General features: G+C 43.8%; 1 protein-coding gene across 2 annotated transcripts; it reads right to left on the bottom strand.

Annotated features, from left to right (window-relative positions):
• Positions 1-1679: 1679 nt before the first annotated feature.
• Positions 1680-7259, bottom strand: LOC133141863 (MOB kinase activator 1A-like). Of its 2 annotated transcripts, none has more exons than XM_061262656.1 (6): positions 7029-7259; positions 6023-6189; positions 5678-5771; positions 4927-5060; positions 4133-4296; positions 1680-3521 (listed from the first exon to the last, which is right to left on the bottom strand). In XM_061262656.1, the coding sequence occupies exons 1-6, from the start codon at positions 7040-7042 to the stop codon at positions 3444-3446; spliced, it is 651 nt and encodes a 216-aa protein (XP_061118640.1). In that variant the 5' UTR covers positions 7043-7259; the 3' UTR covers positions 1680-3443. The 2 variants fall into 2 exon arrangements, with proteins under 2 accessions (XP_061118640.1, XP_061118641.1); XM_061262657.1 differs by having other exon boundaries at positions 6023-6186.
• Between the last annotated feature and the right edge of the window lie 6436 nt (positions 7260-13695).

Below are 13695 nucleotides of genomic sequence, written 5' to 3'. Positions count from 1 at the left end.
CCCCCTTTGAGCTCCATCCCCCTTGTTGGATACTTCGCCGTCTGGCCTGTGATCCGGTCAGGTTTGAACTGCTCTGTGCAGTCTGGATCCGCTTCTTCGGGGGGGGGGGGGTGAAGATAGAATTCAGCACTCTGCGGACCCAGGTGTAAAAAAACAGTTACTCATTTAGACAGACATCATGACACAAGCCTACATTCAGCTGGAAACAAAACCACTTCCTGGATGCAGTTCCTGTGGGTAATCTGAAGGTGTGATTGGAAGTGCTGCCTGTTTCACCTCCAAGAGAAACAGCTGACTGCTTCTCTCTGGCAGCGGAGGGAAGGAGGCCCTTAACACATGGAAAGAGGGACCCTTCGCTCAGTCACTCCCACTTGGCCATGGTGAAGTGGGAGGTATTCCACTCCCCACGCCCTCCTCCAGGGCTTTTCCCTCTCTAGTCCTGAACTGTTCGGGCCCCTTGAGCCAATGCTCTGTCGTCCCACACCTTGGGAAACACACTGCCCTCCCTTATGCCCGGAGCTCAGGCTGTGCAGGAACACGTTAAAGGTGAATTCCCTGCCAGGTGGAGTTGGAGGTAGGAGGCAGTGTCTCTAGGATCTGGGTTTTGGGTGCACAGTCCAGGGAGGAGGGGATGAGGGGCTCCCTCTCTTGTAGCTTGTGCAGAGCGCTTTAGCTTTAGCCAAGCCGGTCGTTGAAATGCTGCAGTCCCTCTGCCAGGTGTCTCCCTTTTAGTAAGAGTGGAAGTGCTGAGGGGAGCCCAACATTTTGCCCTGGATTCTGCAAGGATACAGCAGGAGGGATTTAATAACCTGGAGAAGTGTCTGTGGCATCTTGTCCCTTGTCTTCTCCTAGCTGGGTTGAGTGGTCTGCGGGTGTCAGCTCCCCCTCATGGAGAGCACAGGGGCAGATAAGCCAACACCCAAAGGGCTGTCCTCGGTGGAGGGTAGCCCCATGTCATCTGAGGCAGGCGACTCCCCAGAGCTGCCCCCATCGGAGGGTGATGCTGCTGACTCCATCACAGGCCTCTCCTAGCAGGGCTTTGTCCCCCTGGGGACGCAGCTGAACCCGGCTCTTACTAGTTCACTGGCTTCCAACATGGCCACAATGATGTCCTGGAAATGCACCTCCATCAGTATGTCCATCAGCAGGTCCATCAGTTAAATTAAACAGGCTACAAAACACAATTGACTTATTACACATAGTAATTATACTATTACAAATAATAATTGGGATATTTCCCATTTATACACACACTCACACACCAATGGCGATTGGCTGTATCAACCAGCTTGTCAGGAGCATTTAGGCGTTAGGTGTTTTGCTCAGGGACACATCGACACACCCAGGGCCCAATTGAACCAGCAACCCTCCGACTGCCAGACAACTGCTCTTGCCACCTGAGCCAATGCCGCCCCGGTTTTTCATTCCAGTTTTTCCGAAAATTGATCAGATTAAAAAATGTATCAGGTCTAGAAAAAGACCTTCAAGGAAGTATACATTATTTTGATAACAAGCTTTACTTTACAGGTCCATTTCTGGCGGTATGGAAGATTAGTCGGAAGATTGAACTTTTGATCCTGCATCAGATCTGAACTCAGATTCAAAGGTAAAATTTGATTAATCACAACAGAGAATCATAAACTAAAAACTAAAAACAGAAAGAGTCCAATGAATGAATATCACATTTCGCATTCAATATTTTTATTTTGTAGACACCTTTTCAGAAAAGTTCAATTATTTTATAGAAACACGTTTTAAATATTCCTCATTAAATATGTCTTTAGAATATTCTGCTAGGTACCACAAATTTAAAACAATGTTAAAAAACAAACAAACAAACAAACAAACAAACAAACAAACAATATAATACACTTGCTCAATTCCCCTTGTTCACTTGCAGGTACTCAAGTGTTTAAATATTCCTTTTTCAGTTTTGGTGCATCTTCGGTTAATAAAGAAATTGCTTACATTACACATAATTAAAAAGGCACTTCAAGTTTAATTCTCAATCTACTAAGACTCATCATCAACTACACATGGCTTTAAAATTCAACCCAGTGGTTTATTTTATATCTGAAAATGATAAACATTGTGGTAATTCAATAACTTGACCCAGTAATTCAAGTAAGAAAACATAAATCACAATATTAATTTTGGCTGTTTGTAATAACTTTGAAAAAAATGAGCATGATAATAAAAAAAGAAATTGTTTGACCACTTGATAAAAACATGAAGCTGAATTCTAGTGCAAAAAAGACCAAATACAAATGTTTTACAATGTGAAGAGAATATAAAAGAACAATTTATCTACAAATTGATTTAATACTAATATCAAAAATAGACTATCGCCTCTGATGTATATGGCAGAAGTTGGTCCCAGTTGAAGAATCCATAACTCCTGTATTAAACAGGATGCTTCTAAAAAATAATGAAAATAAACAAAAAATATTTTCATAAAATGTATGTCATGCGGTTTCATCCTAATAAAGTAATACAAATTGGACATGGAAAATATTTGCATTATATGACATCAGAAATATGAAACTGAGATGAAACAGACTCTTATATGAAACAGACTCTTTTACGGAGAGGATCACACAGACGTTTACAGAGAGGATTACAGACAGACGGACAGAGAGGATTACAGACAGACCTTTACAGAGAGAATCATAAATATTTACAGAGAGGATTACAAACAGGCTGACAGAGAGGATCACATGGACTTTTACAGAGAGGATCACAGACGGACTGACAGAGAAGATCATACAGACTTTTACAGAGAGGATAAATGGTAAATGGTTGGCATTTATATAGCGCCTTTATCCAAAGCGCTGTACAATTGATGCTTCTCATTCACCCATACATACACACACTCACACCGATGGCGATTGGCTGCCATGCAAGGTGCCGATCAGCTCGTCAGGAGCATTTGGGGGTTAGGTGTCTTGCTCAGGGACACTTCGACACAGCCCGGGCGGGGGTTCGAACCGGCAACCCTCCGACTGCCAGACGATTGCTCCTACTGCCTGAGCCATGTCGCCCCACAGACAGACTGACAGAGAGGATCACAGGTAGACTTTACAGAGAATCACAGACAGACTGACAGAGAATCACAGATGTTTACAGAGAGAATCACAGGCAGAATTTACAAAGTCAATCATAGATGTTTAGAAAGAGAATTACAGACTGACAGAAAGGATCACAGACAGTCTGACAGAGAGGATCACACAGGCTTTTACAGAGAATCACAGACAGACTGACAGGATCACAGATGTTTACAGAGAGAATCACAGACTGACAGAGAGGATCACAGATGTTCACAGAGAGAATCACAGACAGACTTTACAGAGAGAATCACAGACAGACTGACAGAGAGAATCACAGATGTTCACAGAGAGAATCACTGACAGACTGACAGAGAGGATCACAGACAGACTTTGACTCTATCTGTCCTTGGATCCCAGCTTCTCGATCAGGTCCTGCAGTGGGGCCAGCTCCCTCCGATCGATCAGGCTGAACTCCTAAACACACAGAAGCACACAGTACACTGACTGACAACATACGAGGGTACAATTCTGTCCGGAAGGTCAGTGAATAAAATATACACTCACCGAGCACTTTATTCTGAACATTTTTACTTTATTACACCTACTTATTCATGCAATTATCTAATCAGCCAATTGTATGGCAGCAGTGCAGTGCATACAATCATGTAGATACGGGTCAGAAGCTTCAGTTAATGTCCACATCAACCATCAGAATGGGGAAAAAATGTGATCTTAAGTGACTTTGACCATGGAATGATTGTTGGTGGCAGACAGGGTGGTTTGAGTATCTCAGGAACTGCTGATCATACTTACATCATGCTGTGCATATCCTCAGTGACCACTTTATTACTGTAGGTAGACCTGTACACCAGCTTGTTAATGTAAGTGCATCAGTGATGAATAAGGAAAAAGTTTAGACAAACACACACCGCTGTCAATCAAGGCCCAAATCTGAGGCCCAGACAGGGACAGTATGTGATCTGAAAGTGTGTCTCTCGCTTGTGTGCTACCTGTATGAAGTAGATTAATTATGTGTGTGTGTGTGTGTGTCTGTGTGCGTGTGTGTGTCTGTGCATGCGTGTTACCTGTATGAAGTAGATGAAGTGTTTGAAGGAGGTGTTGAGGTGGGCCTCCTCCTGCAGCTGCATGACAGAGTCGAAGTGCTGGTGGTAGATATGAGCGTAGACCCGGAACAGCCTCTTCAGGATGGTCTTGGCCACAGACAGGAAGTTCTTCGGGAAGGGCACTCCTGGGGGTGGACGGACGGACAGACAGCACAATCACAAAGCCATTGCTGATTGGATGAGGCGCAGTTGCCCTGGTAACAGGTGCTGAATGGCAGGTGGTGTCCGCAGGTGTACACAGACACAGGTGTTTGGAAGGCAGGCAGGTAACAGTGTCAGAGGAGGACCAGGGGTTTCACATCCCTACAGAAATGGCTGTTCCTGGCAGAAGCATGTAAGACACACAGCACATGACAGGAGCACATGAGCTCATGGCTGAAACTGAATTCAGAGAAGAAGAGAATATAAGAAAGACCTAAATGACTTTACTGGGGAAGAAAAACAACTTCCTTTATGAATGTGTGTGTGTGTGTGTGTGTGTGTGTGCGCGTGCATGTCTCTCTCACTGATCTTGGAAGGGAAATGTGAGGGCGAGTGTGCGTGTCGGTGTGTGTTTGCATGTGTATGCATGTGTATGCATGTGTGTGTATGAGATGTGTATGCGTATGTGTGTATATGTCTGTGTGTATGTGCATGCATGTGTGTGTATGAGATGTGTATGTGTGTATATGTCTGTGTGTGCATGTGCATGTATGTCTGTGTGTGTATATGGCTGTGTGTATGTGTGTCTGTGTGCATGCATTTCTCTCTCTCACCGATCTTGGAGGGGAAGAGAGTCTCGTCGTCCAGCTGGTCCTGCACCCAGGTCATCAGATAGTCAATGTATTTGGGGGCTGAGCATTTGATGGGCTTCTTAATGTTGGTGCCATCGGCCCAGTGGTACTCATACCTGTCAGTACAAACACAGGCACAGAGTGTAGCATAACGGCTAGGGAACTGGCCTTAACACAGCATAGCATAACACAGCATAGCAAGTCATAACATTGCATGACCACTCATCCCAGCAATGCTCACCTTTTCTTACCTCTAAAGTGCACCCACTGCTTAGTTTGCCTAAAAGCTAAATAGTATCTAGCACAGTATCAAGTCTTGTCGTAAAAACCCCCAAAGTTTCAGCCTCCACTACATGTCCTGGCAAGCTATTCCACACAGTGACCACTCTATATGTGAAAAAATGAGTGTCTGTGTCTCGTTCTGCTCTTGCATTGTTTCCAGTCCTGGGTCATTGTTTCCAGTCCTGGTATAAATAAATAATAAAATAAAAAGCGGTGTAAACCACTCTGGATAAGAGCTAAATGCTGAATGTTTTGGTAATGTAGCTTAGTGTAATCCTATTCCCCTTTTATTCCTAACCACAATAACAATGTGGAGAAGATACTGCCTCTCATTGCACCAGATCGCTCCCATGTGTGGGTACGATCTCATTCCTTAAAGACTGGCGTTGACCTTTGACCTCCGATGGAGGAGCAGCATTCCCCTACAGACCAGAGCACAGGCGTCAATCACCTGGGCCCCGCAGACATGACAGCACAGCTGATCTCTGTGCAGAACTCTGTGATGGTGCCGTACAGCATGTTGATCTGGTTAAAGAAATCCACCGCTAGAAAGAGAGAAAAGCCTTCACTGCTTTCACTGATTTACATGACTTCTCAGTTATAAAAAATAAAAAAAGTCACTGCTAGATTGATCACTAACTCTATTCCTGTTAAAGGGGGAGGCGATATAGTTACGGTATAAATTATTCATTTTGGGTCATTGTGTCACTTGCAAATCTCCCCTGAGAGTACTAAGCCAACGGTGAGCCTACAAGAACAACATTGCTGTTGTACTTTGTCGCAGGCTAGCTCTCACTGTTAACGGCGATCCACTCGTTGAGGTCTTCTCCCTCCGGCAACATCACAGCCTGCCGCAGATTCCCGCTGCCCAGTGTGGCCTCGGCGTGCTTCAGCAGGTCGTACTGGTGGGAGCCTTCTGGAATGTTCTTCTTTGGCTTGAAGGTCTTTGACGAACGATTACTGCTGAGAGAGAGAAAGAGAGAGAGAGAGAGAGAGAGAGAGAGAGAGAGAGAGAGAGAGAGAGAGAGAGAGAGAACGAGGAAGAGAGAAACGAGAGCTCTTGAGTTTATTTTAAAAGGTTGCGCTGAATCTAAGTATCACACATTTTCTTAATCATAAAATGTAACAAATGAATGGTTATAACTGATAATTGTATTCAACCTATACTGTCCAAATGTCATCAGTCAATACGTTTACTGAACATAGGAAACTATACAAAAAGGTCTATAAAAAGTAAATATGAATACATAAAAGAAATTACAATGCCATATAATCATCCTGTCCAAATACATCAACTGACTTCGAACGGGTTTGCTAATTATAGCATCGTAGACAGTTGTAATGACAGGGAAAGCCACTTGTCATGACATGCCACTGGGTACTAATGTAACAAATGCCATGTCGGTTAATCAATAGCATCGCTATTGCTGAAGTTAAAGTAAACTTTAAAGTAAACTATAAAGTAAAGAAATGAGGAAATGCAGAGTTAAGCTAGCCAACACGCTAGTTACAAGCAGCTGTATTTGTCCAACGTCATCGGAAGCGCTACCAAACCGCAGTGTGACTCCACAACACTTAAAAGCACTCGGACGTTGCCTCGCTCTATTATTTGCCTTGTGTCTTAGTGGAAGAAAATACAAACATTTAGACGGAAAATGTAATGTTAATAATTTAGACCCAGCATGTTCTATTAAGTTCGAACATGATGTCTGATTAAAACAAAGTCTCTTAAATGTGTTTGTGTAGCTAACATAATCGGTACCTCGAAACAGGAAAAGCGCATCTCGTTTTTCTATACTTACAAAAGGAAACTCATGGCAGCAGACGAGCAAACTGTTCAATGCGGACACGAAGAAAAGTTTCAACAGAAGTCCGATCACTGGTATGCGTTGGATGTCTGATAGGCAATTCGGTGAAAACACACCTTCTTTAACTTTACTACTTGAAAAATGTCAGTTTTTCGCGTTTTTACATTCAGTTTCCAAGACCACCTTGACTTGTTACCAGAGTAAATGCAAGATACCTTTCTCCAAGTTCTGTAGTTATCGCGAGATGTGAGTTATGCGTTAGCCTACTCCCCTACAGTTGAGAACACCGTAGCGGATTTAATAAAGGTAACGGGCCAGTTACAGTGGGATTTACAGCGCAGTAACGTCTCTCAAAAAGAACCATAGGTTTTTACATACCCCTACCTGAGGTACATCAAAATACACCTTGTTCTTTCACAACTTTCACATGCCCTCTTTATGATCTGGATGGTCGTAAAACAATATTTTATTACTAAAGTTATTGTACTCGTAATAAATACATACATACATTAAATTAAAGACAGCTGCACTGAAAGAGGGAATACAAAATTAATCCAATATATATATATATTTTATCTACTGCCTGCATTTCCACGCACTGATGACGTTCAGGTAGTGTCCCTACACTCCAAAGCGCCTAGAATGTTATGGTTCTGTTGTGCTGTGAATCAGCACCATTTTAAAACTACTATATTACTATAGGCAGAAATATATATAATATATTGTTATATATTCAATTTTGTTGTTTAATTGGCATGAGTGTAATGTTCAGTCATGCCAATTAAACAACAAAATTGAATTGAGAGAGAGAGAGAGAGAGAGTGTGTGTGTGTGTGTGTGTGTGTGTGTGCGTGCGCGAGCTGCAGTACCGAGACTGTCTAATAGATGGCAGTGTGTGCCTGTGAATGTCTGCCGCGTTCTTGTGTGCAGTCTTTGCAGTGTGAAGGGTATTTGAATAGATGAGTGTCTATATGAGTCTGCACATATTTATGTGAAGTGTGTCTGTAAGTCTGTGTGTGTGTGTGTGTGTGTGTGTGTGTGTGTGTATGTGTGTGTGAAAGAGAGAGGGAGAGAGTGTGTGCAGTCTTTGCAGTCTGAAGGGTATTTGAATAGATGAGTGTGTATATATGAGTCTGCACATGCTTATGTGAAGTGTGTCTGTAAGTTGGTATGTCTCTTTGAAAGAGAGAGACAGAGAGAGAGAGAGAGAGAGAGAGAGTGTGTGTGTGTGTGCAGTCTTTGCAGTCTGAAGGGTATTTCAATAGATGAGTGTGTATATATGAGTCTGTGTGTGTGTGTGTGCAGTCTGAAGGGTATTTGAATAGATGCGTGTGTATATATGAGTCTGCGTGTGAGGGTAGTGCCCACTGAGATGGCATTTTTCACACAGATTTTATTGCTGGTTTCATCCTCTTTTCTGGAATGAGGAACACTGCCTCTCTCATGCTCAGCCTTGCAAAATGTATCAAACGGTGGCAAGCAAGGGGAAAGAGGAGACTGCCCATCCGCCAGACCTTGGGCTAACCCTTATAAGCGGCACGCTCGGGTGAACTCAATTACAGGTTGTGTGGCTTATCAGGCCCGATAATGGGCACGGCTTGGTCTCCCCTGGGCCAGCGGTGGGGTTTGACCGCCGTCATCTGTGTCACCTTCACTCCCCACTGAGTGAAGCGGTCAGCTCACTCTGCATTAGCATAATACTCACGGGAGAACTGCAGACTTATTAGCATGACAAGGGGGGATTTAATTCATTATTTCATTGTTTCTTATTGTTGGATGTGGCAGATTATTCCGCGGATTAGCACCAGTGCATCCTGCGTGTCTTTGCTATGTTGATCGTCTGTGACCTCGTGAACTGTCTCCTAGTTTCCACGTGGCGATGCTCATGACTGTACCCATGGCAACACACGGGACAATAATCCCAATCATGTATGTCTGTAGCCGCGCCCACAACAATCTTGTGGAACTTTCCTCCTCTAAACTCACTGGAGTGGATAAGAACTGTAGACATTCATGCTAAAAGGTGCCTTCTAAAACATAACAATGGAGGAGTGATACAATAAGTGATGGCACATAGCCCTCAATCAATGGTCGCTTTCTATCACACATTTAATACCAATTAATTCAATTCAATTATTCATGTAGTGCATGTTCCCAAGACTGTCACAAAGATGCTTTACAGAGTAACAGAAGGGAAGAAAGGGGAAATGCCAGCCCTGAGCCCCCAGGTAGCACTTGAGGTAAATTATTCCCTAGTGCAGGGGTCTCCAACCCTGGTCCTGGAGGGCTACTGGGTCTGCTGGTTTTTCTTGTTATCCTGCACGTAACTGTGATCAACTGCTCTAATTGATTAATTAACTCACCTCACCTGGTTACCTGGGTGTCAAAGGGTGCTGATTTTAAGGTGAAAACAAAAACCAGCAGACCCAGTAGCCCTCCAGGACCAGGGTTGGAGACCCCTGCCCTAGTGGGAGGAAAAAACTCCCTGAGGAGAAATCTTGGGAGGAACACGGCTATGGGCCATTCCCTGCTGGACTACAGGTTGAGTTAGAAAGTCCTCATAGAGGAATGTGAAGTATGCAAAGGATATGGACCTTCCCAAAATCCCTATGGGACATTACCAACCTCCTGGCAGAGAAAATGGATGAGTCAATAATGAAAATCAGTACAGTATCTGGGTGAATATTATCAGTACAGTATTTGGGTGAATATTCTCAGTACAGTGGGTGAATATCTTCAGTACACTATCTGGGTGAGTATTCTCAGTACAGTATCTGGGTGAATATTCTCAGAGCAGTGTCCCCTAGCTGAATTGTGTGGTGCCTGAGTAATCTTCGCTGATGGACCGTAATTAGAACAGCATTGTCTGCAGCCACTGTGCAATCAGGTGCACCACATAATCAAAGCTTGGGTATTATAATGTATCAGCTCTGAAGTGAACTCCTCACATGTAATCTAACACCTAATATTCAGCTCACCAATGGAAATCTTGCACATTGTGTAATTTTGGCCGGCTTTGCTGAAAGGCCTTTGAAGGAGGCCTGCTCTGCCCGACAGAGCCCTGGAGTCTGGGGAGGACTGAGAGCTGCTGCTCTGAATGTGAAAAAACTGTCCCTTACAAAACAATCACATGACATTTTCTTGTGATGGCTTTTTTCCAAATGCGTATGAAAATGAAAGGAAAATGGCTCACGTGTCTTCACCTTTTCACATTTGCTTCTTCACATTTATAAAGTGTGAAGTACAATTTTCACACATGAAATTCACACATGACTTGCAATAGCATAGATTACATTTTTCTGCTCTCATCATATGAGAGAAGTTATTTCTATAGCTCACACGTGTACTCTTTACATGCCAAGTGTTTACGTGTGGTTTTTGAACACGTGGTCAGTTGTGCAGGACATTCAAACATGGCCTGATAAATGTTTTATGAATCATTTAAATTTGAACAATAAGAGAGGAGCAAAATAGGCAGCACAGATGGTGCAGTGGGTAGCACTGCTGCCTCACAGCAAGGAGGTCCTGGGTTCAAATCCCCATCGGCCGGGGCCTCTGTGTGTGGAGTTTGCATGTTCTCCCCGTGTTTGCGTGGGTTTCCTCCCACATTCCAAAGACATGCAGGTTAGGCTGATTGGAGAGTGTAAATTGCCCGTAGGTATGAGTGTGTGAGTGAATGGTGTGTGTGCCCTGCGATGGACTGGTGTCCTGTCCAGGGTGTATTCCTGCCTTTTCGCCCAATGTATGCTGGGATAGGCTCCAGCCCCCGCGCAACCCTGTTCAGGATGAGCGGGTTAAGATAATGAATGAATGAATGAATGAGAGGAGCAAAATGCTAACAGTGTTGCAGGAAATAACATTTTGACAGTGCGTTTCTGGTATTCGGGCTCATTCAAACAACAATAAATACCTACGCCCACAGTGCTCCATCTATAGATTTGCTGGAGTTTTTATTACAATATTCACTCCATTACAGTAATGAAAGCACATGGCCATGTCATAATGCCTAATGGTGATTCTAGGAGCTCTTTGAGGAGACGGGTCATGCCCCCTCCCAGGTTCACCCAATGGCAGTGGGGCAGTGGCTGGTGGGTGCCAGGGCATGTCCACGTGACTGTGGGCCTGTCCACCTCACCTCTGGAGCCCACTGCTACTCCGAAATCCCCTACTGGTTTCGCCTGGTATCGCAAGACACCAGTTACCGTGGGCTGCCACGAGGAGGCTTGGTGAGGGAGAGGCTTTGTACTGACTAGAAAGATTAATGCAATCGGATTCCTTGGGGCTAGCCAGCAGCAGCAGCTAGAAGCGAGCGATTGCAAGCAAACATGCAAACATGCAAACACGCACACACACATGCACGCACACGCACACATACACACACATACTCATGCACACACACACACACAAACACATGTACTCATGCACATGCACACACATACACAGACACACACACACACACCCCCCCCTGGGCTGTCTGTTGCTCTCTGCCCCAGCAGACCACAGCCAGCACAGAGGACATGGTGTGAACCCAAGCCCCTGCTGCCCAGCCCAGCTCTCTTCATTTTCATCCGTGAGCACCTCCGCTGAGCTTCACTTCTGTCAAACCACCTTTGATTCTCCACTCTCAGAAGAAAGGGATCTAAAAGAGGCTCCTCTGTGTGTCCATAGAGGAACCCTGTCTAGTTCAAGGGTTCTTTGTCAGGCAAAATGGTTCATAATAATAATCCTGGGAGCTTTCACACTTTTCTACCATAGACGGTTCCATGCTGTAACACTTGAGGACATCTGTAGGTGCAGTTTTTGGTAAAGATTTGGAATTCATGTGGAATTTGAATGCCTGTCGATATCTTTACCATATTCACCGAGTTGGTCCTTGACTTAGAAATTGAGATTTTCAGTGCTAAACTATAAAAATATGTTTTTGTTTTTTTGTATTTTAGCGTAACTATTGTGTACACTGCATGTACCTGCTCTGACATAAATTTGCTCTTCTTTAATTTATGTCTTCAACCATGCGTGTGCAGTAAATATTTTTTGAGATATTGATAGTCCTTTTATAGGACTATTACAAAATAGGTGGAAATTGCTCCCTGGGGGGGGGGGAGAAAGAGCTCATAGTAACGTTCTAGGAAAGGTTGTCAGTTTTCAGCTGAATTACTTGTTTAAGCGTAATAATACTTTAGAGAAAGGAATGTCCAATCTGGATTTTGTGCTTTGCACAGCACAGGCAGCTAAAGTTGAAGTTGTGAAGGCATCACATTGAAGCACTTCACCCTGCATTGCTCCAGGGGAGGATTGTCTCCTGCTTTGTCTAATCAACTGTGAGTCGCTTTGGATAAAAGTGTCAGCCAAATGACATGTAATGTAATGTTATGAAGGATCTTGGGACTCTCTGTCAGAGCTCCTTTAGACCTCTGGTGGCGTTTGTGTGCATTGCGATCATGTCGATTGACAGATTGCATTAGTGGGTTTGCGCCTCTGTGGCATTGTACCTAATTTGTTCAGAGAGCTAGCCAATGAGCCAGAATCTTTTTGTTTCCCTGGGTAACTGTGTTCCAGTGACACTGGATCTGAAGTGAGAAGCTACAACGTGTTAAACAAGGTTTTAATGAAGACTTATAACACACCTTTTTCACCTTCCTTTCATGAAACACTTTCATCTTTCTCTGAGACCTTTTATTTTGTCCCTTTTTACTCTCATTCTTCTTACTGCCTTTTATAACTATTAATATTGTCATGGATGTCTCATCTATTGTTTTTCTGATTTTTTACCGTTTTTTAGGTGATAATGTCTCTTTCATTTTGTGTGAAGTGCCTTGCTTTTTAACTTTTCTAATGCACTATGCAAGTCAAGTTTTATTTGATTTCTAAGGGCTGCTTTCGAAGGGCTGTTCTCCACCTCCACCTCCCTTGTCAACATACTTCCTGCCCTGATTGCATTCTCTGCCGAGGACTTTGCCATCTTCTTTTAGGAGAAAGTGGCTGATATCCACAGGCCTTCTGGGCACCACTGTGGTTTGGACTTATTTTAGCAGCAGGAACCTTAGGAAATGCTTGATAAATATCTGAAACCAACCTTCTCAAGCACATTTACCTAGCCCACACGCCTGATTACGTGTACATTCTGTTCTCAGACCTGGCAGTTGTGTGCTCTTCTTTGTATAACACAGTTTAATGCTCATTAAGCTCCTAATTAGCTCTCATTATTAGCATTGTTCTTGTTGGTACAGCATTGTTCTTGTTGGTACAGCATAGTTTAATGTTCAGTACAATATGTGACAGGTGTGATGGTCAATTCAGCACTTTTTGCACCATGGGGATACCCCCCCCGATTTGATGGGGAAATCTGAAGGGGGGTTAAAATTCTTCCTCCCTCAAGGGATTGCATGCATGTCAATCCCCAATTATACAATGCAAATGTATGGTTAAGGTAAATGACTGGGACAGGCAAGGTTGGGGGTTCGAATCCTGGTGTAGCCACAATAAGATTCGCACCGGCCCTTAACCCTGCATTGCTCCAGGGGAGGATTGTCTCCTGCTTAGTCTAATCAACTGGACATTGCTCTGAATAAGAGCGTCTGCCATCTGCCAAATGTAATGTAATACTGCGTCAGGTCTTTCTTTCTGAATCTCCCTGAAGATGGCAGGCTGATCGAGGCTT

This window comes from Conger conger, chromosome 12 (genome assembly GCF_963514075.1).
Source record: "Conger conger chromosome 12, fConCon1.1, whole genome shotgun sequence".
Taxonomy (NCBI): Eukaryota; Metazoa; Chordata; class Actinopteri; order Anguilliformes; family Congridae; genus Conger; species Conger conger.
The sequence above is the reverse complement of the archived record's forward strand: the minus strand, read 5'-3'. Positions and strand labels throughout refer to the sequence as shown.